Source organism: Anthonomus grandis, chromosome 8 (genome assembly GCF_022605725.1).
Source record: "Anthonomus grandis grandis chromosome 8, icAntGran1.3, whole genome shotgun sequence".
NCBI lineage: Eukaryota > Metazoa > Arthropoda > Insecta > Coleoptera > Curculionidae > Anthonomus > Anthonomus grandis.
This window is the reverse complement of record NC_065553.1, coordinates 19,266,679-19,291,880: the sequence shown is the minus strand read 5'-3', so window position 1 is coordinate 19,291,880 and position 25,202 is coordinate 19,266,679. Positions and strand designations below refer to the sequence as shown.

General features: G+C 32.2%; 1 protein-coding gene across 2 annotated transcripts in view; it reads right to left on the bottom strand.

Annotated features, from left to right (window-relative positions):
- Nucleotides 1-25,202, bottom strand: part of LOC126739939 (tonsoku-like protein) — a 34,010-nt gene that overhangs the window by 4,262 nt on the left and 4,546 nt on the right. For both annotated transcript variants that reach the window (XM_050445768.1, XM_050445769.1), the window contains exons 4-15: nucleotides 25,013-25,186; nucleotides 24,759-24,962; nucleotides 24,284-24,515; nucleotides 19,017-19,195; nucleotides 18,811-18,959; nucleotides 18,596-18,755; nucleotides 13,512-13,641; nucleotides 13,216-13,451; nucleotides 12,828-13,163; nucleotides 9,569-9,797; nucleotides 5,573-5,815; nucleotides 5,327-5,517 (exon numbers count right to left, since the gene is read on the bottom strand). In XM_050445768.1, coding sequence (XP_050301725.1) covers nucleotides 5,327-5,517; nucleotides 5,573-5,815; nucleotides 9,569-9,797; nucleotides 12,828-13,163; nucleotides 13,216-13,451; nucleotides 13,512-13,641; nucleotides 18,596-18,755; nucleotides 18,811-18,959; nucleotides 19,017-19,195; nucleotides 24,284-24,515; nucleotides 24,759-24,962; nucleotides 25,013-25,186 — 2,463 coding nt within the window. The remainder of the gene's footprint in view (nucleotides 1-5,326; nucleotides 5,518-5,572; nucleotides 5,816-9,568; nucleotides 9,798-12,827; nucleotides 13,164-13,215; nucleotides 13,452-13,511; nucleotides 13,642-18,595; nucleotides 18,756-18,810; nucleotides 18,960-19,016; nucleotides 19,196-24,283; nucleotides 24,516-24,758; nucleotides 24,963-25,012; nucleotides 25,187-25,202) is intronic.

The window sequence follows — 25,202 nt, the reverse complement described above, 5'->3', positions numbered from 1 at the left end:
AAGAATTTGACAGAAGGCTGTCGATCTAAGCATCAAAAAATCTGTTCAAAGAACTCTGGACAATTTTATTCAAAGAAAATATTAAGAGGCAATGAAGTATGTCCATATTATGTATGCAGTTAACTGGTTTCTTTAAAAATCGTAATTATTTTTCTTGTTAGATAAATTTTTACTGAATCTTTTGTTTGATTTCCTGTTAAGTTTATTTTTATTTTGAAATATGCATTTATGTATGCACATAAATAAAGGTTTTTAAATCCATTATGTACAAATATGTTTTATGGTGAGAGTGCATTTATATGGTGAAGAAAGTTATCTATAAACCGAACGTGTTCGGATTATAGAAATCTTTTATTATAAATCCTATAATCCGAAAATTTTGGTAAACCGAATGGGGTCTGCCAACTTTCTGTTCGGATTATCCACACATTACTGTATTTGATATTTGTAATTTTTTTTATGTTTTAAAAACTTTTAAAAAAATATTTAATTTAATTTAATTTCCGTTCAAAAACATTAGCCTTTTTTCAAACCTTAATGATGCAATTTATTTATTTTTAAATATATTCCAAGAAATTTTTATTTTTAATAAAAAAAAATCATAAGAAATTATAAAATACAAACGTAAAAAATATTAGAAAAATAGCCTGACATCCATTTCTTATAAATTATAAAATTATTTCAGTTTACACGTATACTTCATTTACATTTCTAGGAATATTTATTTATTGCTTGGGAATATCCCAGGGATGTATATGGGTCATTAGGGTATCTTTATACGTTTTTTACTAAGGGTTCGATGGTGTATATAAGTAAAAAAGAAATAAATCCTTAAATGGGCTTTACTTCCTAATTTAACCATCTTCGAATCTCTTACAATATCAAATAAGTAGATTAGCAAAAATACATGTCCATGAATAAGAAAGTACAGCACATAGGACACAGCTTCGATGCAGTTAGGCGTCATCAGAGCTATTAAAAATTACCCATTAAAAAAACGTTTAAATTATGTGCAGCATTTAATTTTATTTTTCTAAACTGTTATTTATGATCTCTAGCTCTCAAGTTTCCTTGCTTTCTTATTTTAGGCCTGATGATATTGACTAGCATCGAAACGTAATAATATATAAAAAATTTAGACCAAGTACTCCTTATTGAAATAAAACGCGCTTCTTGAATTATCTGCACATAATAAGTTTATTTCAGTAGAAAAAATATAAAGAAGACAAATATGCTGATGCTTCTATAATCAGAAACAACAGTGGCGTAGCTATAAATCTGAATACTTTGGGCTTTATTTTCGACACTCATAACAGCTTACTTTGACGTGTAAATATTTTATGGGCACTACCCATTTGTAGTGATGGTTCAATATAGGTGGAACCGTTGGCAATTTTAAGACTTAATGCCTGAGAATCTTTTGGAAAAAAAGCAAAATCTATTTTGACACTGTGTTAACGTCAGTAACAAAATTATTAGTATTAATTACAATAGAATATAATTCAATAAAGTTCAGTCTCAAAATGGAATGAGTCAAGACATTTCGCTATTAAAAGCATGTGACCTTCTTTCTTTTATGTTGTAAGTTATTTATTGACTCTATTAAAAAAAAAACAGGAATAAAAATCATGATTTTACTGAAAAGTTGTTGCTTTAAAAACGTAACAAGAGAGATGAAGCACAGGTACACTCGCAAAACATATCTCGACAAACTGAGACTTATAGATTAAAAAGTTCAAGTGACTTCAAGTTAAGAATCATCCCAAAACATGATACTATAGTTAATAATTGATTGTACACTTACCATTTATTGGTATAGCTTCTTTCAGTTTTCGAATTGAAGGACGTTACTATTTAGTTTAAGTATGAGATTCTGGCGGTGTAAATTTCAACTAAACGTACGATTTCCCATTAAAATTGACATAAAGAGAATTAGTGTACTAATTCACCTCACAAATTCTTTCGAAGGACTCATATTTCAATAATTGGTGAATCCGCAAATTCATTTTAAGATAATCTAAAATTATTAAAAAGACTAAGAAATGATGCCCTAAATCGATTTCGCCTTACACGTTTGCCTCAACATTGGGAATATTACAAACAGCTTCGTAATACTTTTACAACACCATATCGCGCAGAAAAAAAAGCATACCTAAATATAAAATTCCAAAGTTGTAACTCTAGACAAAAGTGGGCTGAATTAAAAAAAATTAATGTTGTGAATAGAAAACTAAATTCACTTCATTTAAAAAAACCTAACGAGATCAATTCACATTTTGTTAGCGCAACAAATTCAAACTCTGCTCCTAACAAAGACCTTTTAGAATTTTACAAGAATAATAAAAAAGTCAATCAGGAATTCTGTTTCACTGAGGTAACAGAGGATACAATTTCCAATATTGTGCTGGGGATGAAATCTAAGGCTTCTGGAAGCGATGATATTAACAGTACTATTTTAATATTGTGCCCCTTTATCATTCCTTATATTAAACATTTAATTAATTATTGTTTACGATTATCAACATTTCCGAGTGCTTGAAAGTCGGCCATTGCTACTCCTTTTCCAAAAGTAAATCAGCCCAATGACTATGGACAGCTAAGATCTATTTCTATCCTACCAGCTATGTCCAAAATTTTAGAGAAAGTTATGGCAATGCAAATTTCTGTCTTTATTTCAAGTAATAATATTTTGCCAGAAAAGCAGTCAGGATTTCGACGTGGATATAGTTGTACAACTGCGTTGGCTGAGATTACAGACCGTATTAATGGGGAATTGAATAACAGCAAAGCTAACGTTCTGGTACTTCTAGACTATTCACGAGCTATTGACTTAATAAATCATGATGTTTTGTTGAGTATTTTGGTTTATATTGGTTTTCGGTTTAATGCCCAATCTATGATTTAATCTTTTCTAAGTAACAGGACGCAGAGGGTATTAGTTGATGGGAAGTTCTCTGAGATAATGACTTTACACTCAGGTGTCCCACAGGGAAACGTCTTGGGCCCTCTTTTTTTTTACAATTTACACGTCTAATTTTATTAATTCTATTCGCTACTGTGATTATCATTTATATGCCGACGACACTCAAATTTTATACTCTTTTAAGCCAGAAAATGCGACAGAGGCTAACCTTAGAATAAATACGGATCTTCGGGCGCTTTGTGAGGTGTCCGAGGGTCACATGCTGAGGTTGAACCCCTTGAAATCGGTGGCTTTATTATTTTGTAATGATAAACTACGTGAAAAGATCTTGAGTCAGTTGGATCTAAGTATCGGAAACGCTAATATTTCTTTTAAAAATTCCACTAAAAACCTGGGTTTAATTTGTGACACTAAACTTAAATTTACCGAACACATAACAGCTTGTATTAAAAAATCCTACTGCGCCCTTAAATCTCTTTTTCCTCATAGGCATTACTTAGAAAAGAAAACCAAAATTGAACTCTGTGACGCACTCGTACTATCACACTTTAACTTCGCGGATAGTGTTTATGATCTGGATACAACACAGGTCCGGAGAGTGCAAAAGGTTCAAAACTCATGCATACGTTTTATATGTGGCATAAGACGTGGACAACACGTATCGCATAAGCTTAAAGAACTTAGCTAGTTGTCAATGTTCAATAGGCGTGTACTGCACTCGGCTTGTCTGTTTTATAACATCATTAAATTTCAGTAGGAAAATTGTTTACAGAACTGATGTTCATAATATAAATATACGTAGAAAGCATATCCTTACGATCCCCAAGAACAATAAGGAACTTTTTAAAAAAAAATTCTCTTATAACATAGTGTCAACCCTAAATAAATTTCAAGTTACTCATTTTAACACATCTTTATCCTGTTTCAAAAGAAGGATCAGGCTGCGGCTTCTCAGTGAATGAGTTTTTATGGGCGTTTATATGCATTTCAGAGAAAATAAGATATTATATACATACAATTTTCTGACCAGAGCTTAATAGTTTTACCATGTACTATCTCTGTACCGCTTAACATAATGGACCGAGTCATCTAACTTCATTAATGTATTGGGATTTATTAGGCTTAGGTTAGGTAACTAAATGTAAGTACGGCTTAGAATTTTTCTACGGCTTTAACAGCCTCTCCTTTTGGAGAGAAGCTGATTATAAAGGCCATTTGTTTCATTTATATATTTGTTTTGCATTTGCAAAATTGTTATAAATAATTGGAACGATGAAATGATTTATTATTATTATTAAGATCGGTTTTAAAATGAAATCAAGAAAAATAATTCAGACCTTTTTCTTGGAAATCTTCTTTTTTTGATCACTTTTGAAAAATTATAATTTCTATTTTTTCGTTTAAAAAATCGTATTTACGTTCATACAATATTCTTAAGTAGAATGGATGTAAAGAACTGGTCTTTACCATAGCATTTATTGAGATAGAGCACTTTGGCCTGAGATAGAAACAGAGAATAAGTTTTCAAATCTTAAACCGAATAATTCAAGAACTATTCCAGGCACCCCAATGAAACTTTCATAGAAAGTTAAAGAGTTTCTTAGATAATAGTTTTATGTATAAACAATTTTTATTGCTCATTAACTCAGAGTTAGGGCTCATTAGTGCCATGTTACTAAACCACAATGCAAATAATAAATGGATCTCGAGCACACTCCATTGGAAAACTATTTCAGATATTTAATTTCTTTTAATGGGAATTACAGAGGGGTCTTAGAGATGAATTAAATGTATAAAACAGGTCTATATCCCTAGTAGTAATTGAGTTAGAACAGTTCTAGCTGAGGTACACTTAAAGAAAAAATTTTTAAGTTTTAGACCGAATAATTCATAAACTATTCCAGGCACCCCAATTGGTAATAATATTCTAGGCCAGCTTTAAACCAAAACCTCAATAAATAATAAAATAAATCAAATATAAATAAAAAAATTAAATCAATATGAAACCTACAAAAATCTACCTATACAAAGCATCTCAAAATGCGGACCGAATTATTTATATAAAAAAACAAAGAATAAATAAATAAATTCTAAATAAAGTTTTTTAATAATTTTCAAGGCAAAGCTAACGCTTTTCAATATTTTTTAATGCACACTCTAAAGTTGTGATAAAAATAATTTTAATAGGAATCATCGGATACTATTTCAGATTTTAATTAAAATCTAAACTTATTAATAAAAAAACATCTTTTTTTTCAATTAAATGAATTAATTATTTTTGACAAAATCTTAAATAATGAGGCACATTTTAGAGATGTTTACAATAATTCTACTAAATAAATAATTCTTTAAATGTTTTAGAGGTACTATCATAGAAAGGAACAAAAAATTTTTTTAACGTACCAACTCCCATATTGTTGCAAGTCTCCTTATATCTTTCAAAGACAGAAGCCTGGCTCCACTCTTTAACTTTGCCAACTACTTTCTCAGCTTGCATCCCACCCATTGGAAAAAGCAACGTTAAAACGTCATTATCTCCTAAAATAACTCCGCTAACGGTTTCCAGCTCCAAAACAGGTTTCATAAACTCCTTACTACGCAAAAGAACGAAACAGTAAAACTTTTAATTCTCTGTTTTAATCGATTTACCTTTCATATCTTTGTGATGCTTCATCTGCAAGCCACCGAATCGTCTTCACTTGAAGCTGAGACATTAAAATGGGCACCCTGAAGCACTTTCCTTCGATTTCTACATCAACGTAAAGCATCGGATCTGAGATTCGTTGAGTTGCTTCCACTGGCCTAAAACTGTCGCGCGGTATTGTGGTCGAATCAGCTTCCACCACGATGTTGTTCGGGCTACCGAAGTTTGTTATTTTCGGTTGAGTTGTGCTAAAATAAAAATTCAGTATCCAATTTAAATCTCACAAAATAAAAGAATTTGAGACATATATGACTATTTATGAATTATAGACCTATTTCAATATTAAATACTGCAATAAAATTTGCAATAATGGTTAGTTTTTTAAGGAAATAATGTGACATCTTAAAATCACTTTGATTTCAGAGAAGATAGCTCAACTTTCGTCTTAACAACTTTATATAATTTTATCTACAGGGTGTTTCAGAACTATGGGATCAAATTTCTGGGGGTTGTTTAGTGCAACAGAAGAATCCATTTGAGTGTAGGAACCCATGTCCGGGAATGCGTCATTACGCCACTACGGCCCTAAGACGCGTTAAAATTTATAAAAAACATTAATTATCTAAATAGGATCTACTGCATTTATTTTTACCTTTTGTACATGATACCATAACAACAATTGTTTAAAATCAACGCTTATCAATGTCATGTTTAAAAATTTTATAGCTTACAATTTTTAAACATTTGTTGCTAATGAAAAACTTTACCAATCAAGAATTGGCGGATATGCATTTGGTATACGGAGCAACAAATTGCAATGTACGAGCAGCATGGCGGTTGTATCATGAACGTTATCCCGAACGACGGCATCCTAGATACAAAAAGTTTATTGCGGTTCATCGGCGGCTCGCTGAGACAGGCATGTTTAAGACCAAGATGCATGATATTGGTGTTGTTCGAACCGTAAGAACGGTCGAATTTGAAGAAGAGGTGCTTCAGCGAGTTGCCGATGAACCATCAAATAGCACACGTGACGTCGCTAAAAATATGAATACGAGTAACGCTTCTGTCTGGCGGGTACTACACGAGCAACAACTCCATCCTTACCACTTCCACAAAGTTCAAGGTATGACTGCAGCCGATTATCATCCTAGAGTTCAATTTTGTCGATGGCTTCTGGATTACAGGAAGATTTTGTGGACCGATGAAGCCTCTTTCACAAGAGACGGTATTTTTAATAGTAGGAATAGCCATGTTTGAGACGAAGAAAATCCTTATGCAATTTTTCCAAGAAAACATCAGAATCGTTGGTCTGTCAACGTATGGGCAGGCATTGTTGATGATTATTTAATTGGGCTATACCTTCTACCGGAACGGTTAACAGGACCTATTTATCTGCGTTTCTTGGAGGAAGTTCTCCCAGAACTCCTTAAAAATATTCCACTCAACGTTAGACAGCAAATGTGGTTTCAGCATGATGGAGCGCCAACTTATTTTGCTGTACAAGTACGCGTTTGGGCACCATTGGATTGCCAGAGGTGGAGCAGTTTCTTGGCCTCCTAGGTCACCCGATTTAACGTCGCTCGATTTTTTCTTATGGGGACATGTAAAGTCTTTAGTCTACGAAACTCCAGTAGAATCAGAGCTAGACTTAATTGGACGAATAACAGCAGCATTTGAAATCATTCAAAACGAGGATCAAATTTTTAGTGTAGTCCGCCGAAATCATGTACAGCGTTTAAATCGGTGTATTGAAGTTGGAGGAAGACATTTTGAACAATTGTTGTGATGGTATCATATACAAAAGGTAAAAATAAATGCATCAGATCCTATTTAGATAATTAATATTTTTTCTAAATTTAAACGCCTCTTAGGGCCGTAGTGGCGTAGTGACACATTTCCGGACATGGGTTCCTATACTCAAATGGATTCTACTGTTGCACTGAACAACCCCTAGAAGTTTGATCCCACAGTTCTGAAACACCCTGTATAAAAAATAGTTTATTATCATAAGGCTCAAAAATTACTGCTTGCTTTAAGTTGTAAATTTTGAAAATGCAATATTTTTTTGGAAAAGAAAAATTGCTCTCTAGATCACCAAATGGTATGTTGGCATTTTGTAAATTGATTAATTTATTTATTGATTTTGGGGAAACAAGTACAATCCTGTTATACATGTCACTATACAAAGTCACAAAGTAAAATATAAAAATCTACACAAAATTAATTCAAAACAAATTAACCATAAAATGATCATCACACACAGACATTCCAAGTAACTGAAAATCAAGTGAAGTTATCATTACGGGTTCTAGAGAGCTTTTGAAATGGTTCCATAACGAAGCCACTCCTGGTGTTGTGCCTGTAGATCTGAGCGACAGTCGCATACTTGACAAGATTCCTTCCAAGAAACCCTTTAACCTAGATGAGCTATGACGTTTTGCAACCCAAATGTTTTGAGCATATAAACCGAACGATCCCAATTCCTAAGACTGTATGTCATCAATCATTCAAACTTATCAAGAAGTCTATTAAGCTCCATTACAATCAGAAGCCCGTGACAAATCACAGAATATTGCGTGGAAGTGTAAGCTACTTTCAAAGCTGTAAGAATCTGTAACTGCTGTGTAAGTGGAGTCTTTTTCCCTTAAGCCATAATGCTTTGCTTAAAATAGAGAATTATGTTTAAAGTATTCCGCAATCTGATTCTTAACTAGGCATTCAAAATTCTTATCCAAAATCGGCCCAAGAGAAATTGTTCGAAATATTCATCCATTATTCTCAGAGACATAGATGTGTGACAAGAAGGAAATTGAACTTAAAGTCTTTAATGTTACACGATGTTGTAGATATTATTTTTATTCTTACTAAGATGTTACATTAAGTGTTTGTTTAGTATGTGTTGTTGTATATAAAAACGTTTGATGATGCCGTAAAACGAAACGCGTAACCCAACAAATAGACGCTGCATTTATGAAAAAAGCGAAATATGCCAGAAAAACATATTTTAGATACGTTTTAAATTCATATATATGAATGTTGAACACTCAAATGATAGCCAAGCAAAAAAGGCAAAATGGCAGCCCGTTCAAAGTACCTCGTTTAAATCCATGCAAATCTACCATATGAACCATCATAAAAATATAAAAATTGGCTACACAAACAAACTAGGATCAAAATAGATCAATTTGTAACAATAACTAGAGTACTTTACTTAATGTGATCATGGCGATAATCCAGAAAAACAAAGGAAAATAAATAACAATAAACTAAATTAATTCATTACACCCTCATTTCATGTTTACATGTCAAATGTCGAAAATGTTGAATGTTTTGATTTTTTGCTGTATCTATCTGAATATATCCTAATCGCCACTAACGAGGGATACCTACGGGTTCCTTTTGTAGATAACTGTTTATTTACATTTCGATATTTACGTTTTTTTTAAACAAATTAATATTTAGTGATTTTTATTTCTATAATAAGATTGAAAAACATACAGATTTAATTTACAAAAGCTTGTTTATTACAATTTGATTGAAAGGATTTTCAATATTTTTCATTCAAACATAAAACCCTAACAGAAACTAAATACAAACTTAGAAAACTGTAGTATGTGGACATTTTAAGGAAATTTTTATATCTCAATAACAACAAAATCAATAACAATCAATCAATAACATTCATTTTCAACTACCATTTCCTTACTATTAGATATAGAGGCGTGATTCAATGACTGCTACGGGAGCCAATAAATAAAGTAGATTTTATTCATCAATAACAAACCTGGGAAATGAATAGTTTTCAAGACAATCAAAATTTAAGTTTTTTGCAATTATGTTTCAAGTAGATATTAAAAAAATATCATTATTTCTATGCTATTAGAGATTTGAATACTAGGGTACCTAAACTGTGTTAACCCAAAACTTTAATTGCCCTTTTTTTACTCTCATACTAAATATACTATTGAGTAGAAAATAATAATTCAGGCATATTATACCTGGCAGGTTTATGTCTAGAAGTGCCAAAAACTGGTGATCTGTTGGCTGTTCTCTCTCTACTAAACCCCGAGTCTAGTAGAGTGACCTGAGTTCTTTTCCAGGATGTTGATGACTGATTTTCACCGCTTGATCCTCCAGAGTTTCGTTTTCGTGGGGAGAGAGCGAAGTCGTTAAAATCTTCATTAAATAAACTTGCCGGTAAATCTGGAATGTCCTCCGGAAAATCATCTGTAATTGAATGTTTATTTTATTTAAAACAGGAAATATGTTCAAGATGCTTAATTGCTAAAGCTATTCACTGTCATGTCAGAATATTTCTCTTTTTATCTTGACGCTTTGCTTTCAGTACATGGTGTTAAGATGATGTTGGGATTGTAGAAATCAATACATATTAGTATTCATGAATCACACTGATTAAAATTAACATACGCATCCCGAAGGCGGAGATGACATATGTAACAGAGATAATGACTTTTATTTGTTTATTTGTTGTTTGCGCTTTTAAAAAATATTCTTGTCTACAAAGAATTTAATTAAAGTATTGATATACCCATTTTTGCCTGACGCATTATTTTATCATTATCATATGCCTAAGCATTTGATTTTTGATCACTGGGAAAATACGTTATCTGTATTTTGGTCGAAATAGCGCTTGAGTTGCCAACGGTATCAGCTAGAGATATTGCGGTTTAGGCTTGTGTGTGTGTGTTTGTGTGTAAGAAAGTTTTTAGTAATATTGAATTTTAATCGGTGCTAAGTGTATGTGTATTTTCGAAAAAAATGCCTAAATTTCTTACGCAAAAAGAGCTGGAGAGTGCTTTATATGAAGTAGTAGATGAATTGGAAGCAGAACATTCCGGAGATGTTGGTAAGATCTACTAAGTATTTTTGTTAGGCCTGTTATGTAGACGGAAATTATTTTAGTTGAAATTGATGCTGTTTATATTCCTCCATAACCAGATAGCACTGACCAAGAAAATATAGATGACGATGTAATTGCTGTAAACGAAAAAAAATAACCAAAATGATGTGGACATAGCGGGCACATTTGAATTAAAGATAAGACAGGACAATGAATTTGACTGGGATTCGTCTGATGATGAGAGTTTGGCAGAAAAGAAATGGAAAACCGAAAGGTCTAACACCAGCCAATTTCAAAGTAGGGAATCAAAATGGAAAAAGGGTTCAATTCCTATGATGTCCCAGCCTATTTCGAATGAAGGCCCTGCGCTTGAAAAATTGGTAGATTTACTCCACGGAAAGTCACCTTTAGACATTTTCTTTTTGTTCTTTGATGACCAAGTATTAAATTTTATTGTAACATTTTCGGAAAAAATATGCAAAAGACACTAATCGACATGATTTTGAGTTGGATAAATATGAATTACTAAAGTTTATAGGACTGCTAATATTTACAAGTTATCATAAACTACCACAAACACAACTATATTGGTCAACTGATGAAAACAAGGGAATAGACATTGTGAAAAAATGTATGAGTCGAAATAAATTATACAATATAAAAAAAAACCTCTATTTGTCAGATAACGCACAATTAGATAAAAATGACAAGTTTTGTAAGCTTTTTTGATCCATTTGACATTGATTTTGAGGCCATTTTTTGATCTCATAAATCAGAAAATGTTGCAGTTTGGTATATTTTCACACTGTTTGTCCATTGACGAACAAATGGTTCCTTACTTTGGCAGGCACTCCTGCAAAATGTTTATTAGGGGTAAACCCGTTAGATTTGGTTTTAAATTATGGTGTATTTGTTTGTCAGACGGTTATTTATATCAGTTAATTCCATACGCAGGAGCAAATCCAAATAAACAAAAATCTGTATTGGGTGGGCAAGTTGTTGTTGATTTATTGTCTATAGTGAATGACCCAATGGAGCATCAGGTATTTTTTGATAATTATTTTTCTTCGTTTCAATTATTTTCATATCTTACCGATAAAGGTTATTTTGCAAGCGGAACTATAAGGGAAAACAGAACCCTCCGCTGTCCTTCAGAAGGGACCAAAAGTGTTTCTAAACAAAAACGCGCCTACTATATTTCGGCACATGACACTCTCAGTAGGGTCTCATTAGTTAAATGGAACGATAATTCAGTGGTCACAGTAATAAGTAATCATTACAATGACGAACCATTATACAGAGCTAAAAGGTATGACCGTAAAGCAAAAAAAGACAATCCTATTCAGCAACCTAATGTTATCAAGATGTACAACAAATTCATGGGGGGAGTAGATCTCCACGATAACGGGATAGCCAATTATAGAATAGGGATATCTGGAAAAAAGTGGTGGTGGCCTTTGTTCGTTAACACTATAGATAGCACTTTAGTCAATTGTTGGAAGGTTTATAACATTGTCAGTGACAAAAATATTAGTCAACTAGACTTTAAATCGTACATTGCTCTTCGCCTGATAAAAACTGAATCTTCCAGTTCTTGAGCAAAGATATAATATCAGTCATATTATCACTAAATCGCTCAACTCCAGACGTAGATGCAAAATATGTAGTAGTCAAACGGTATTTTTATGTAAAAAATGCAACGTGCCCCTCCATACTGATTGTTTTGAGCGTTACCATAAAAAGTAAAATTACGTTTTTTTTTGTTCATATGTATTTAGCCAATGATGCGAAAACGCAACATGCCCTTTTTTGAAAGTTTTTGAATGTAACTTTTTTTGTGTCATAATCTTCTTTTCTAACCTATTTTAATACATAATAAATATTGCTATTCGAAAAATTGTTGTTTTTTCATGCCCTGGTAAAATATGGGTTAAACATAATCCATTAATCATTAATATATATTGTTTAATACTCGCAAAAGTATTCTTCAGTAGGTTGATATTAATTTCATCAGGACTTGTTTTATTCGCCATGTTCTCTATAATCCATCTGTAAGTTCTGTATAATTAATTAAATTAAAATGAGAAAATCCACGGTCCAAAGTTCCTGCTTTACTAAGTCCTCTGAAATATTTGTTCTGTCTACATCTAATATATAACATATTTCTGAAAAAAGAACATCTCTGATTTTGTGAATTTATTCAAAGTAAGAGGGTCGCACTGTACTCTTGAACAACTTGACAACTTGAATCGGTAAATGCATTGACGCAAGCAGCGCAAACTCAAAAAACCAAGGCCGAAGCAACTTGAACCGCTAAATCGCCGCTCTTACGCATCAACTTAAATATAACCTGTGCTCTTTAACATAAAAAATAAATAATTAATAAAACAACTCACTTTCTGTAATGTCACTCCTGACACTTTTCGCCGGTGATCTGCTCGAGGTACTTCCTCCACCAAACGATCGGTTTCTTCCCCAAATAAAATCTCCGCCCTCGGATTTTCTCTTTTTATTCTTACTGGGCCCCAAATCGTCTTCAAGCCAATCGTCGTCGACAAAATCGCTCTCGTTTATCAGAGCGGAACGTTTCGATGTTGCCGGTTTTGACGAGTGGACTATTTTTTGTGGTTTCTGGCTGTAGTTTTTATGACGAAACGATTGCATTACCATTTGGTATTCATTGGAGGCCGCAATGTTGCTTGTTTGAGAAATGATCTCGGATTCGGGGGATTCTGCAGTTAAAAAATTACATCCGTTTTTTTCTATCAAAATATTTCTTCATACCTTCTTCAGTCATATCCTCTTCAATTCTTTCATCCAAATAGATCTCTCTTCTAAGTTTTCCCACGTTCGAGCTGTTACCGTGCCTGTTTTCTTTGCCGGGACTCTCGGAAATGGCCCTGAAGCTTTTCTCACCCTCTTTTTGACCCGCTTTTTCCAAAGAACTTTCAAGTCTTTTAATTACTTTATTATAAAGACTACGTTTTTCACCTGGTAGGTCTTCATCTACCCGACTGTACCTTAAATGTTTTTCTAACCTTTAGTTAAATTACGTTTAGCATACAATACATATAGCTTACCATTTTCTGAGTTCAGTCAAAGGGGTGTTACCATCATCCATTTTAGCCAGCGCTGAAGCTCCTCTGTCCAGAAGCAGTTCCATTACTTCCAAGTGGCCATTACTTGCTGCATCGTGAAGTGGTGTAACTCCTATATCAATATTAAAGTAAATATTTACATACAGGGTGACCCATCGAAAACAGTCCAGCAAGGTTTGGGGCTCTTTTATAAAAAATTTAAAAAATGCCCGCACCCGTCGATTTTTGATTTTAGTAAAACGATTTTTTGTTTAAATTTTTAACCCCACAAATTCAATCCCTTGGCGGGAGCGACATTCACCGGAACGGGTGTGTTTTAATACATCTTTTGAAAGGGCATTCAATTTACTTTACAATAGCGCTTTGTTTTTTAAATTTGAGCTACGCATCGCCAAGAAATAGAATTCCAAACATTTTACTGGATAATTTAGGTGTGTAAGTAAAAAATTGTTTTTAAGCTGTCAACAATCCGACTTTATGTTCAGTAAACAAGTTGATATGAATTAGTGTGTTTTTCTTTCGATTCGATACAAATGGTTTATTCTATTGTGCAGAGAGTGGAAATTATTGAATTATACTTTATAAACAATCAATGTACAAGACTAACGCCAACTTTGTTTATTGAGACATGCAAATAAACACGTACATCATGGTTACATCATTGAGTTAATGACACAATTTCGGGAACCTAGTTCGGTGGCAAATAAATAGCAGAATATTGAAAATCCAATGAGAAATGAGGCAGTAAGTAGAAGTAGATGTTCTCGGTGAAGTTAGTATGAACCCTACATTAATTAAGTACCAGAAAACTTTCTCATGTAACGGGACTCTCACCAACTAGGTACTGTACAGAGAATTCTAAAACATAATAAATGGCACCCATATAAAATTCAACTTCTGCAAGAATTAAATGAAGCTGATAACGACCGCCGTTTACAGTTTTGTGAAATAATGTCCGAACTAATTTCAAATAATCCCAACTACCTTTTAAATGTTTTCTTCTCAAACGAATGTTCATTGTTTCTCAATAGCTTTATCAATCGTCATAATTGTCGGTACTGGTCCGACACAACATTTCGATTGGTATTTTTGGTAATCATAAAACTGGGCTATCTTTCTTAACGGGAAATTTAAATGAAGATACGTACATTGGAGAATATCGTTAACCCAGATTGAAATTATGGAAAACGACCAACGCTACCATGAAGAAAATGCGATATTTCAGCAAGAGGGGGCTCCTCCCCATTGTGCATTACCAGTACGACAGTTTCTGGATACAACGTTGCCTGGTAGATGGATTGGGAGAAGGGGTGCTATCGAATGGCCCGCGAGATCACCCGATTTATCTCCTCTTGATTTCTTTTTGTGGCGACATCTGACATCAAAAATTTATGCCAGCCAAGCTGAATCGTTAGAAGATTTACGGAACCGCATCATTCAAGAATGTTAACAAATAACACTTCACAATATCCGGGAACACTTTGAACAGTTACTGTACCATTGTATGAAGGACGGCGGACATTTTCAACATTTAATAACATAATGTGTAAGTACTAATCAATAAAATTAAATGAACTTTCAAAAGCTGTATCACAACACATCCCTTCCCATTTAAAAAATAAGGGCGAATGTCGCCCTAAGAGGTTGAAGTTGTGGGGTTTAAAAAATTTAAACAAAATATCGTTTTTCTAAAATCAAAAATTAACGGGTGCAAGTGTTTTTTTTTGTAAATCAAGAAACTCTAAAAACTAGCGCTGAAGGTATTGAACAATGGTATTGTTTCAAAATCTTTGACAAGCTGTTATACTGCGAAAACTCAAGTTAGCAATTTTAAACTTGGCAGATGTAACTAGAATAAAAAGACCTAAACACAAGGATTCATTTTATCGAATGTTACGACTACGAAAGTACAATAGTTAATTTAAGACTAATACATTTAAAAAATATAATCTAAGTTGTATAATAAGTTTTATTTAAGAGCGAGAAAGACAAAAAATACAATTTTATCATCAGAATTACTTTAAGTTATCGTAAAAGTAAAATTCTTGTTTATATGGGTATCAACTAATAGCTTTATTTTTATTCTGTGTAGACTTTCCGGAAGCTTGTCTAGTTAACTTTCGTCCTCTTATTGGGGTTTGTTGTTTTTCTTTGCGCTATAGTTACTGAAAAGCTGATTTTTATTAACAAAAAAGTACACAAAGTACAAAAGTAAACCTCTCAGGTCTTCTAAGCTGAATTTCTCATCACTTACAATAAGTTTGCTTTTGACAATTTTTACTTAAAACTCCTTACGTCTGGCTATTTTGCAGTAATTACAGTAAAGAATTTTTTGATCTTGCTGCTGTTGTGCAGAAGATCATTCGCAATCCTGATTTGAGATCGCTTTAGACTACCTTTTAAAATCTCCTGTTTCTTTGTATATCTTATAAAGCTAACAATAACAGGTCTGGTGCTTTTTACCTATTCTATGTAAGTTATCTAGATCCAGAAGACTGAATATTTACTTTAACAATGTAAGAAAATATTGTCAACATTAATTTTTTTATCGGCCTTTCCTTTCCACTTTATTACTTGCTTCTTCTTGTCCGATTCTCCCAGGTGGCTAATTTTCTTTTGTAATTTCTGGTTTCCGTTTTCTAATTCGCTGACTTTAGCATCTAATTCTCCAATTTTTTCTGTATCCACTGAGCTCTGGTTTAATAGACTGCACGTCACTTTATATACTTTACTTCTGCTGTTAGATTTGCTGGTTAGTTATGATAGTATCTCGCTACATTAAAGCCGGCCAGCTTAGACGATAATAGACCTTGAGCTGTATGCCTTGTATGGAACTCATATTGAAGATCCATATAAAATGCTAAACGTACAAGCTTCAAGTAGTTACCTTAGCACAGCAGGCAAAATGAGTGTATGGGATTTATTCTCATAATTTATGCGAAAAAGAGAATAAATAAAAGAATAAACTTATGCGAATTAATTAAATTATTTAATTTTTATTTTTATTGAATACTGAATAGTTAGTTAATCTTAGAACAATCAATATTGCGCTACATAATACTATTAAGTAAGGCATGAAAGATTTTCAAAAAACTCCCTAACTCTTTCAAAAAAGAAGTGACAAAATGTTTTTACCAAAAACTTAAAGAAGTCTTATAAATGAATGTTAAAATATTTGCGTAAAAAAATGCGTTATACATTATGCTTTACAAGTAATCTTTAGTAATAGTAGTTTTTCTGCCAAACATGTTGTAGGGTAAGTATTTTTTTTAATTGTCCGCCACTAGTACTGTTTAGAATAACTGTAACTCAAGCTAAAATAAGCGATGTAATAAATATCTAACAATTTATTGATATCATAAGAGATTTTCTTAAAAATATATATACGAGCCCTGTCTCAGTGAAGTTGGCTCCACCCCCAAAACATGATATTTCTGCATTTATTTAAGGGCTAATTAAAATTTTATTTCAAATATATAATTTTTGGTATCTTTAAATGTTTATCGCAAGAGAACGAAACCGACGCAGCTATTTTTCAAGCGTTTTTATTTCAAAAGTATTTTCTATGGAAAATGACTTCTGTCTTACAAAATATGTGATGAAAACATCATACCTAAGTTGAATGGTGCGTTTATGCGCTTCGATAAAATAAATGATAATATTTTAAATTGCTAAGAAGCCGATTTTGACATTTAAATCAACTTTGTTATTAACAACACCAATGCATGGTTTTGTTAATAACAAAGCTTCCCAAATTGCAAAAAGCAAAAAATTCCCAAATGCTTCCCAAATCGCTGACAGTATTAACAAATTTAGGTGTACAACTCGAAATAATATTAAATTGTAAAAATCAACGGGATCTACTGCTCAAAAACCCAGAATTGAAAGCCGACCACGATATTGCAACACAAACTTAAGAGCCTTAAAATGGATTATCAAGGGAAATGGGCATGAAAATTAAAATGAATTAAAAATATTCTGTTATTAATTAGACAAACACAAAAGAGTTTTCAAGAGCAAATTGTCACAGAGCTGCCCAAAAATGGAAGTAAAACTTACAAGGTAGGCTTAAATTTTTTTTTAATATTCGTTTTTAATTAATTTTTTTAGGAAAAAGAGAAACTCTTACTAACAAAGATTCAGCAGAAAATAGACTAGCGTGCGCTAAAGAACACAAATTACGGTCTTCGAACCAATGGAACTCTATTATTTGGAGTGATGACGCCAGGTCTGAAGTATGCGTGAGTGATAATAGGAATCGCGCTATAAAAACTAAAGAAGAAGTATTTCAGAATGAGTATCTTAAAAAAAATTAAGTTTCTGGTTTTTGTTATGAAGGGCCATGTCAGCAAGTGAAGTAAGAAACTTACTCTTTGTCGAAGGTATAATGAATGCTGAGAAGTACATTAATGAACTTCAAAATAACTTAATACTTCAAATGGAACAAAGGCGCTTAAACAATATTGAATGTATCTTCCAACAAGATGAAGACGTTTACCTTACGGCCAGAAAAGTAAAAGACTGGATGTTAGAAAACATTATTTCAGCTTTAAAATAGATGTCGAGTAGTCCAGACCTATCTCCGATTGAAACCTTGTGGCATGTCATGACGAAACAGCATAGATCGAATTCCGCAAGAACCGTTCCAGAATTACGAATCTCCAAGAAATTTGGAACAGTTTTACAGCAGATGACTGCCAAACATTAGTTGACAATATGTCAAGACGTATAAAAGCAGTAATCAGTCGAAAAGTCGATGTAACGCCGTGCTGATTTGCTGCTATTTGATTTCGTTGATTTTTATTATTAATTATACCTTAATCGGCAGTTTTTTTAATTTTTTTTTAAGATATTTTTTCTCTGTTACAAAATATGTCGTATTTTAGGCTAATATTAAATAAAAATATCGAATATTATCAGAAGTACATTTTAGTTTTTAATACATTTCGGCTAATATGACAAATTTCATAAACAAACGTAGTTTTAATAGTTGGGCGAACTTCACCGAGACAGAGCTCGTATATTTAACTAAATACCTATTAATTTCTAATCATGTAAGAACTTACCATTGCATTCAGAACCTCCTCTATCATTAATCGAAGCTTTTGCATCTAAGAGCATCCTAACAATTTCCAAATGTCCATGAACTGCTGCTTCATGCAGTGGTAACCATCCAGCATTATCTCGAACGTTTACAGGATGATCTACTTCTAACCAATATTGAACCTACAAGTTATTTTTTAATATTTAGTAATTTTAAACTATTTATTTATTTCCTAACCATTTTTGCATTTCCCTTGATACAAGCGATATGTAAAGGCCATTCCCCGTTTAAGTTTTTCTTAAATTTCACCGTGTTTGGCTTTCTACGCTTTGATGGTTGCACCGTAGTCATTTCAGGTACTTCATTGTCAGATTCTTCAGAAAGATCTAAAAATACTGAGAATTAACCATTTCAGTCTTTTTATTGGTTATTTAAGGTCATACCAGTGATATCGCTAAGAACTATATCATCTCCTACATGAACTTTCGAAGAATCTTCACTTTCACATTCTGACGATGAGCTGTCATCATTATCAGGTGCTTTTTCATTTAGCTTGTTAAGATATTGGTCCAGTTTAAATGCATCTTTATGGCAGGAGAATCTTTTTAAGAAATCTATATACCTTGCATAAAATATAGGGTTTAATTAAAGGAATAACAAGTGAAATTTTTGGTACTTATTTTGCCAGTCATCAAATATTGATATTATTGTTTGTGATTGATATAATGCCTATAATATTGTTAAGTATTTCTTCGTTTCACGCTTCGTATGTACATCTTGTATAAATCCTTTGGATATATCGCACAGGTAATCCAAAAGTGTCACTATACAAAATATTTGCAAAATGTACTTTTTACAATAAAACTCTTCCGAACCACACCGGCAACAATGTCACTATACAAAATATCTTGAATAATTACATTAGAGACCTCTAAATGGCGCAAGTGTCATTATGGCTTACGCAATATTAATACGCTCGTGGTGGGCAACAGTGACATTAAATCAGTAGAAACGCGAATGCGGAGCAAAATGTACGCGAGGACTTGTGCAATAGTGATAATTTTTGTTTAGTGACGGTTTAGCCAAACCCAAATTGAAATATATTAGAAAACTTCATACAGTGACCAAACTTTTAAGCAAATTGTTCGGTGCCTCGTTCAACACGTCAAAATCGCAAAAGTTTTCAATTAAATAAACTTTACCCAGAAAGATTAAAATTGTCCGATCGAAAAAACAAAACATCAAAAGTCTTATTGAAAATTCCTTAATACCTCAATGCTATGTACACTCCTTTTATAATAATATTTTACGATAATTATTAATGATAATTACCCACTATATTTAATTTACCGAACGAAAATATTTTCAAAGGGTAATTAAAATAGTTTCGGTCATCCTCCATTAAATTTATTGGAAAACCATCTATCCTACATGTTTCGGACATATAAGATGTCCATCATCAGGGATCTATAAAGAACCGAGGAAACTTATAAGCTAAGGATTAAAAGTGTTGAAATAAAAAGGTATTAAAAATAACTTACATACAATGAGGGTTTTCATCAGAACACATAAAAAGCCACAGTGCTTCTGGCAAGGTCAAAGGTTAAAATTACTAACAATAAATAAAAAAGGCATCTACAATAATGATAAAAAGGCTTAAATAACTAACAAATAAACAATTGGACGTTGAAGACAAAAAAACTTACATTAACATGCACGAGAAAGTGACTAAACAGGGTCTACACAAACATTAAAATCATTAAACATTAAAATTATAGATCCCTGATGATGGACATCTTATATGTCCGAAACATGTCCAATAAATCTAGTGGAGGATGACCGAAACTATTTTACTTACTCTTTGACATATTAACTCCACTGCAAGTATGGACTACTTCTTCAACTTTGAAAATATTTTGTTTTTTCATAATGGAAGCTGTCCATATTTAAAGTTGTGTTTATGTTGTATTTACCAGGTTTTTGAATATTTTGTTTTAGGAAATAGTTTTTTGTTTTTGCAGTTGTTTTTATAGCCATTAATTTGGCTTTAGTGCCATTTCTGTATCAGTGATGTAAACTTTTATTGGCACAGTGTAAATTTAACCATAGTTTAACATTTAAACGTAAACGATAGCTATTTTGTATGAATTTGAATGGAAAATAACAGTGATGGTTTAAATTTTAAGCCTTTTTAAGTTCGCGGTGCATAAGTGGTCATTTAGATGGTCGGTTTAAGTTAAGTTAGTAATTAAGATAAAAAATATTTTTTAGAAGTACCTACCTACATCATTTTTTGCTCAAGCAGTTGTGTGTAAAAATAAATGTTTCATGTTTCATTTAATATAATAATATTATGCTTTTCTACATATTTATATTTTTTTTTTTATTTTTATGGTTTGAAAAATTTTGACAAATTCTAAAAATATTGCATATAATAAATGGAAAAGTGACACTATAAATCAAAAAACTAAAAAATAAACAAATAAAAGAATTTATTTTCCATTTCTGTTTATTACTAAATTATACCATTTTACAATGGTTAAAGCCAAAACATCGTTCACTGTGATAAAAAAATCGTTCATTTATTATCAATCTTCTAAAGCAACTCCTTCAATAATTATTATTGCTTCTTTAATATCAAAGTAATGTGCCTGATACTTAAATCAATTTAATTATTTCTTATTTGTCAAACAGGCATTAACATGTTGAGGTCAGAGATGTCAGGTATGATTTTTACACTGGTAGCTCTGGAGTGCATCAGTGATCTAATTTGGGACCTCTATTATTTTTAGCTATCAATATTAAATTACGAGACAGTTTCACCACTAACCAAAACTCTTTATTTTTACTCTCGACACGTGTTTCGCTAACGATAAGTTTTAATCTTCTCCCGAAGATGCTAACACGTGTCGAGAGTAAAAATAAAGAGTTTTGGTTAGTGGTAAAACTGTCTCGTAATTTAAGCATCACACCAAAGGTTCCAACCATAGGACTAGGCTCGGTTAGAGTTAACTCTGAAACATTACTTTTTGCAGATAAACTTAACCTATACATATACAGAAATTAGGTCGGAGGTTGTGCCAGTCTACCTCTGTAAATTTTAATAATATTATAGAATGGTGTGAAGAAAAGGCCCTGAATAAGAATATAAAATTTTTCTTGGTTCTAGTTATTTCGAGTTTTTCTAACAGGCCTAACTTCTTCCCTTTAGAGTATTCATGCAGTATGTCAGCTCCATCAGGTGCAGTGAAACTGTGGGATGTAGTTAGCAGATGCTTAGCGAACGCTGATTTAGTTTCTGTAACATCCGTGTTTCTGTATTTATCCACAAAAGCCGTATGTTCTTTAATTCTAGTGGATATTTTTCGGCCTGATTGTCCAATATACACTGCGTTAAAGTCGTTACACTTTAAAGCGTACATCCCCGATTTAGAGAAGACGTCAGATCTGTCTTAAACCTTAATTAATTGTCCTCTTAAATTATTAACTGTTTTAAAGGCTATGGTTAAATTAAAAGGCTAAAAGCTATTTGGTGTGAGATGCTACCGAAGAATGACATGGACCGATATACTTGTTGAGTTTTCTTATCATGTATTAATATTAGAGGCAATTTATAAGACTGTGGAGAATTTGACGAAAACTGAAGCGGACAAAGGCAACTGTTTAGTAGTTCTTAAAAAGGAAAACTATATAAAAAAGGTGTTGGATTTTCTGGATTCGGGTGAGTTTGTTAAAATTAATAAAGATCACACAAACTCTTTTTTCACTAAGGTTAAGCAAATGCTCGACAAATGCAGCCTAACCCTGGTGTTTTTTCATACCAAGAAAAAGAAACTTTATCCCATGAACTCTAGAACTCCAATCATCTACGGTCTTCCTAAAATCCACAAATCTAATATACCCATTAGACCGGTTGTTTCCTTTGTTGGTTCCCCCTGTTATAATTTATCCCCTTGGTTGAATGCTACGTTGAGAGAGGTTACAGGTTTTAGGAGTGATTTTTCTGCTAAATATTCTGTAGAACTGACAAACTTCTTGAAAACAGTTACCATTCCACAAGGTTCAAAACTGATTTCTCTCGACGTAAGAAACCTTTTTCCCAGCATCCCACCAGATGAATGTATTACCCTAGTTAGAGACCTTTTACGTAAGTCTTCCTTATGTCGTATAATAAATGATCTAATGAACCTGCTTAAACTGGTCCTTGATCAGAACTTTATAAGCAAATCATCGGTTTGGCTATGGGATCTTACCTCTCTCCCCTCCTAAGTGAGATTTTCATGAATGATTTGGAGAAAAAGATCATAAACAGTGGATTTGGAAGGTTTCTGACTGTATATAGGAGATACGTGGATGACATTTTTGTGGTGTGGAATGGTAGTGATGTCGAAATGTTTATTAATTCTCTTCACCCCAATGTTTCCTTCAGCACCGTTTCTAGATGTCCTCGTTAAAAGAAAAACTCGAAATAACTAGAGCCATGAAAAGTCCTGTTCTTGTGTGTGTTAATGACGTCTTTATATTTGAACAAAATTTAATTTTTAATAACATTTCCTAGATAATTTTTCTTTCTGTAATTTTAAATTGTATATACATGTTATCTGTTTAAGTTATAAGTTACCATTTTAAATGTACATGTCTAGCAAGCAAGAGGTCTATGGTTCAAAACCCAACAAGAAGATCACAACCTTTTTATTTTTGTTTTTATTTGCTTATATATTGTGTTTCTAACCTCACTAGTTTGTTTATTTTTGTTGTAAGTTTTACAGTGTATGTGTAGGTCCTAAAGTAGTTTTATTTTATTTTGCAAATGGTTGTATACTAAATACCTCTTTTTATTGTTTTTAGGCCTGATGATGGCCTGCTTATACAGGGCGAAACATGTGTAGCCAATAAAATTTGCTTATGAGACTGTGACTTTGTTTTTTGTTTGTTTACCTGAAGAATGCTGTTAAATATAATTTTATTATAACATGCACAGGGTAAACCTTGGAGAATCCAATAGTAAGAAGGACCTAGGAGTTGGTTCCTCAATATGGAGCAAAAAATAGAACGAGTGCAACGCACTTTCTCAGGTGCGTGTTTTTTTTTTTTAATTGGGTGTTTAATAGATCGTCTTTGGAAAATCGGTATCAAGATTGGGTTTATATACTTCTATAAAGTGTTATCAAATAAAACTGATTCCTCAGAAATTAATTCTTTCAATGCTTCCATTTTTGGTAAATTTTAAACACCAGATTGAGAAAGACGTTTCATTTAAGCTTTCTTAAGACTAATGCGTATAAAACTCACTATTTACAAGATGTGCAATTAATACAATATTTATACTGGTGACTTGAATCTTGATATATTAGATTTATAAGGCTTTTCATTAAAATTGTATTCAATTTTTCAAGGCAAAATAATTAAATACATAATTTATGCTGTTCAAATTTAGGCCTTACTTGTAATGTAATTATTGGCAAGTACACTATGTTCAAACATAATTACCTGTATTATTTTTAGTTTTTTTATACTTTTATATTGTGGCTATGGTACTTTATATTATTATTAAAAATTTATGAAAATTGTGTATTATTATTATAGCGTCTGTAATTGGCCTCTTGGCTGTTGATGCTGTATATATAAAAAAAAAATTAAAAAGCTGGAAAAATAAATATAAAAAAATCACTGCTGGCATTATTATTACCAAAATATTAGTTCTTTTTACCTAAGAATAATTCTCTTCTCTTCCTTAATATTATTTTTTTTCTTGCAATTCATCAATCCTCTTTCGTAAATCTTCTTGATTTCATTGATGTCTGCATTCGCCATTTCCTTCAGGTCGGCTATCTTGCAAATAGTATTGAGGCTCTCCTTAAGTGTGTTTTTACACAACTCATATTCTTTTTCTAAATAAAACTCTGCTTCTTTAAAGTTGCCTAGGTCTTTGTAGGTTTCCCCTGAAAAAGTAGAGATTTTGAAAACCATTCATAATTTTTATCCATGAATTATTATAATTTATTATGTATATACTATTTGTTAAGAATTTATGAGAATAATGTAAAAAAATCAGTTAATTATATTCTTTCCTATATTTAAATGCACCAAATTATGTTCCTCCTTAAAGAGTGTGGTTGAAAATTATATATAATATGTTTGTGTTGAAATAAATACCAAAAAAAAAATATTAAAATATTTTTTACCTAGACTGTAGTAACATTCTCCAAGTTCTTTATCACTGACTCCAGTTTTTTCAGCAGCTTCTAACATTTTCTTGTAATATTCAATAGCTTTAGAATAGTTTTTTAAATCACAAGCGCCATCACCCATTTTCTCATATAGTCTCTTTAACTCCTTTTGGTCATTACATGTTATTATGTCATCTTCCACTTTACACATACCTGCAACTGTTACGAACATATTAAACATTGACAACTTGGATATTTTTAAAACTTACCAACTCTTAAATGCATTTCAATCACTTTTCTTTCTTCTTTGTTAGGGGTTTTAAATTTATATGCCTTTCTCAATATTTGCTTTGCTCCTTGCAAGTCTGATATTCTAATTAATGTTTCAGCTTTGGCAAGTAGAGCAGCACATATTAGTTCCACTCTTTTGGAACTAAGTTTTTCTGAGGAAAAAGATCA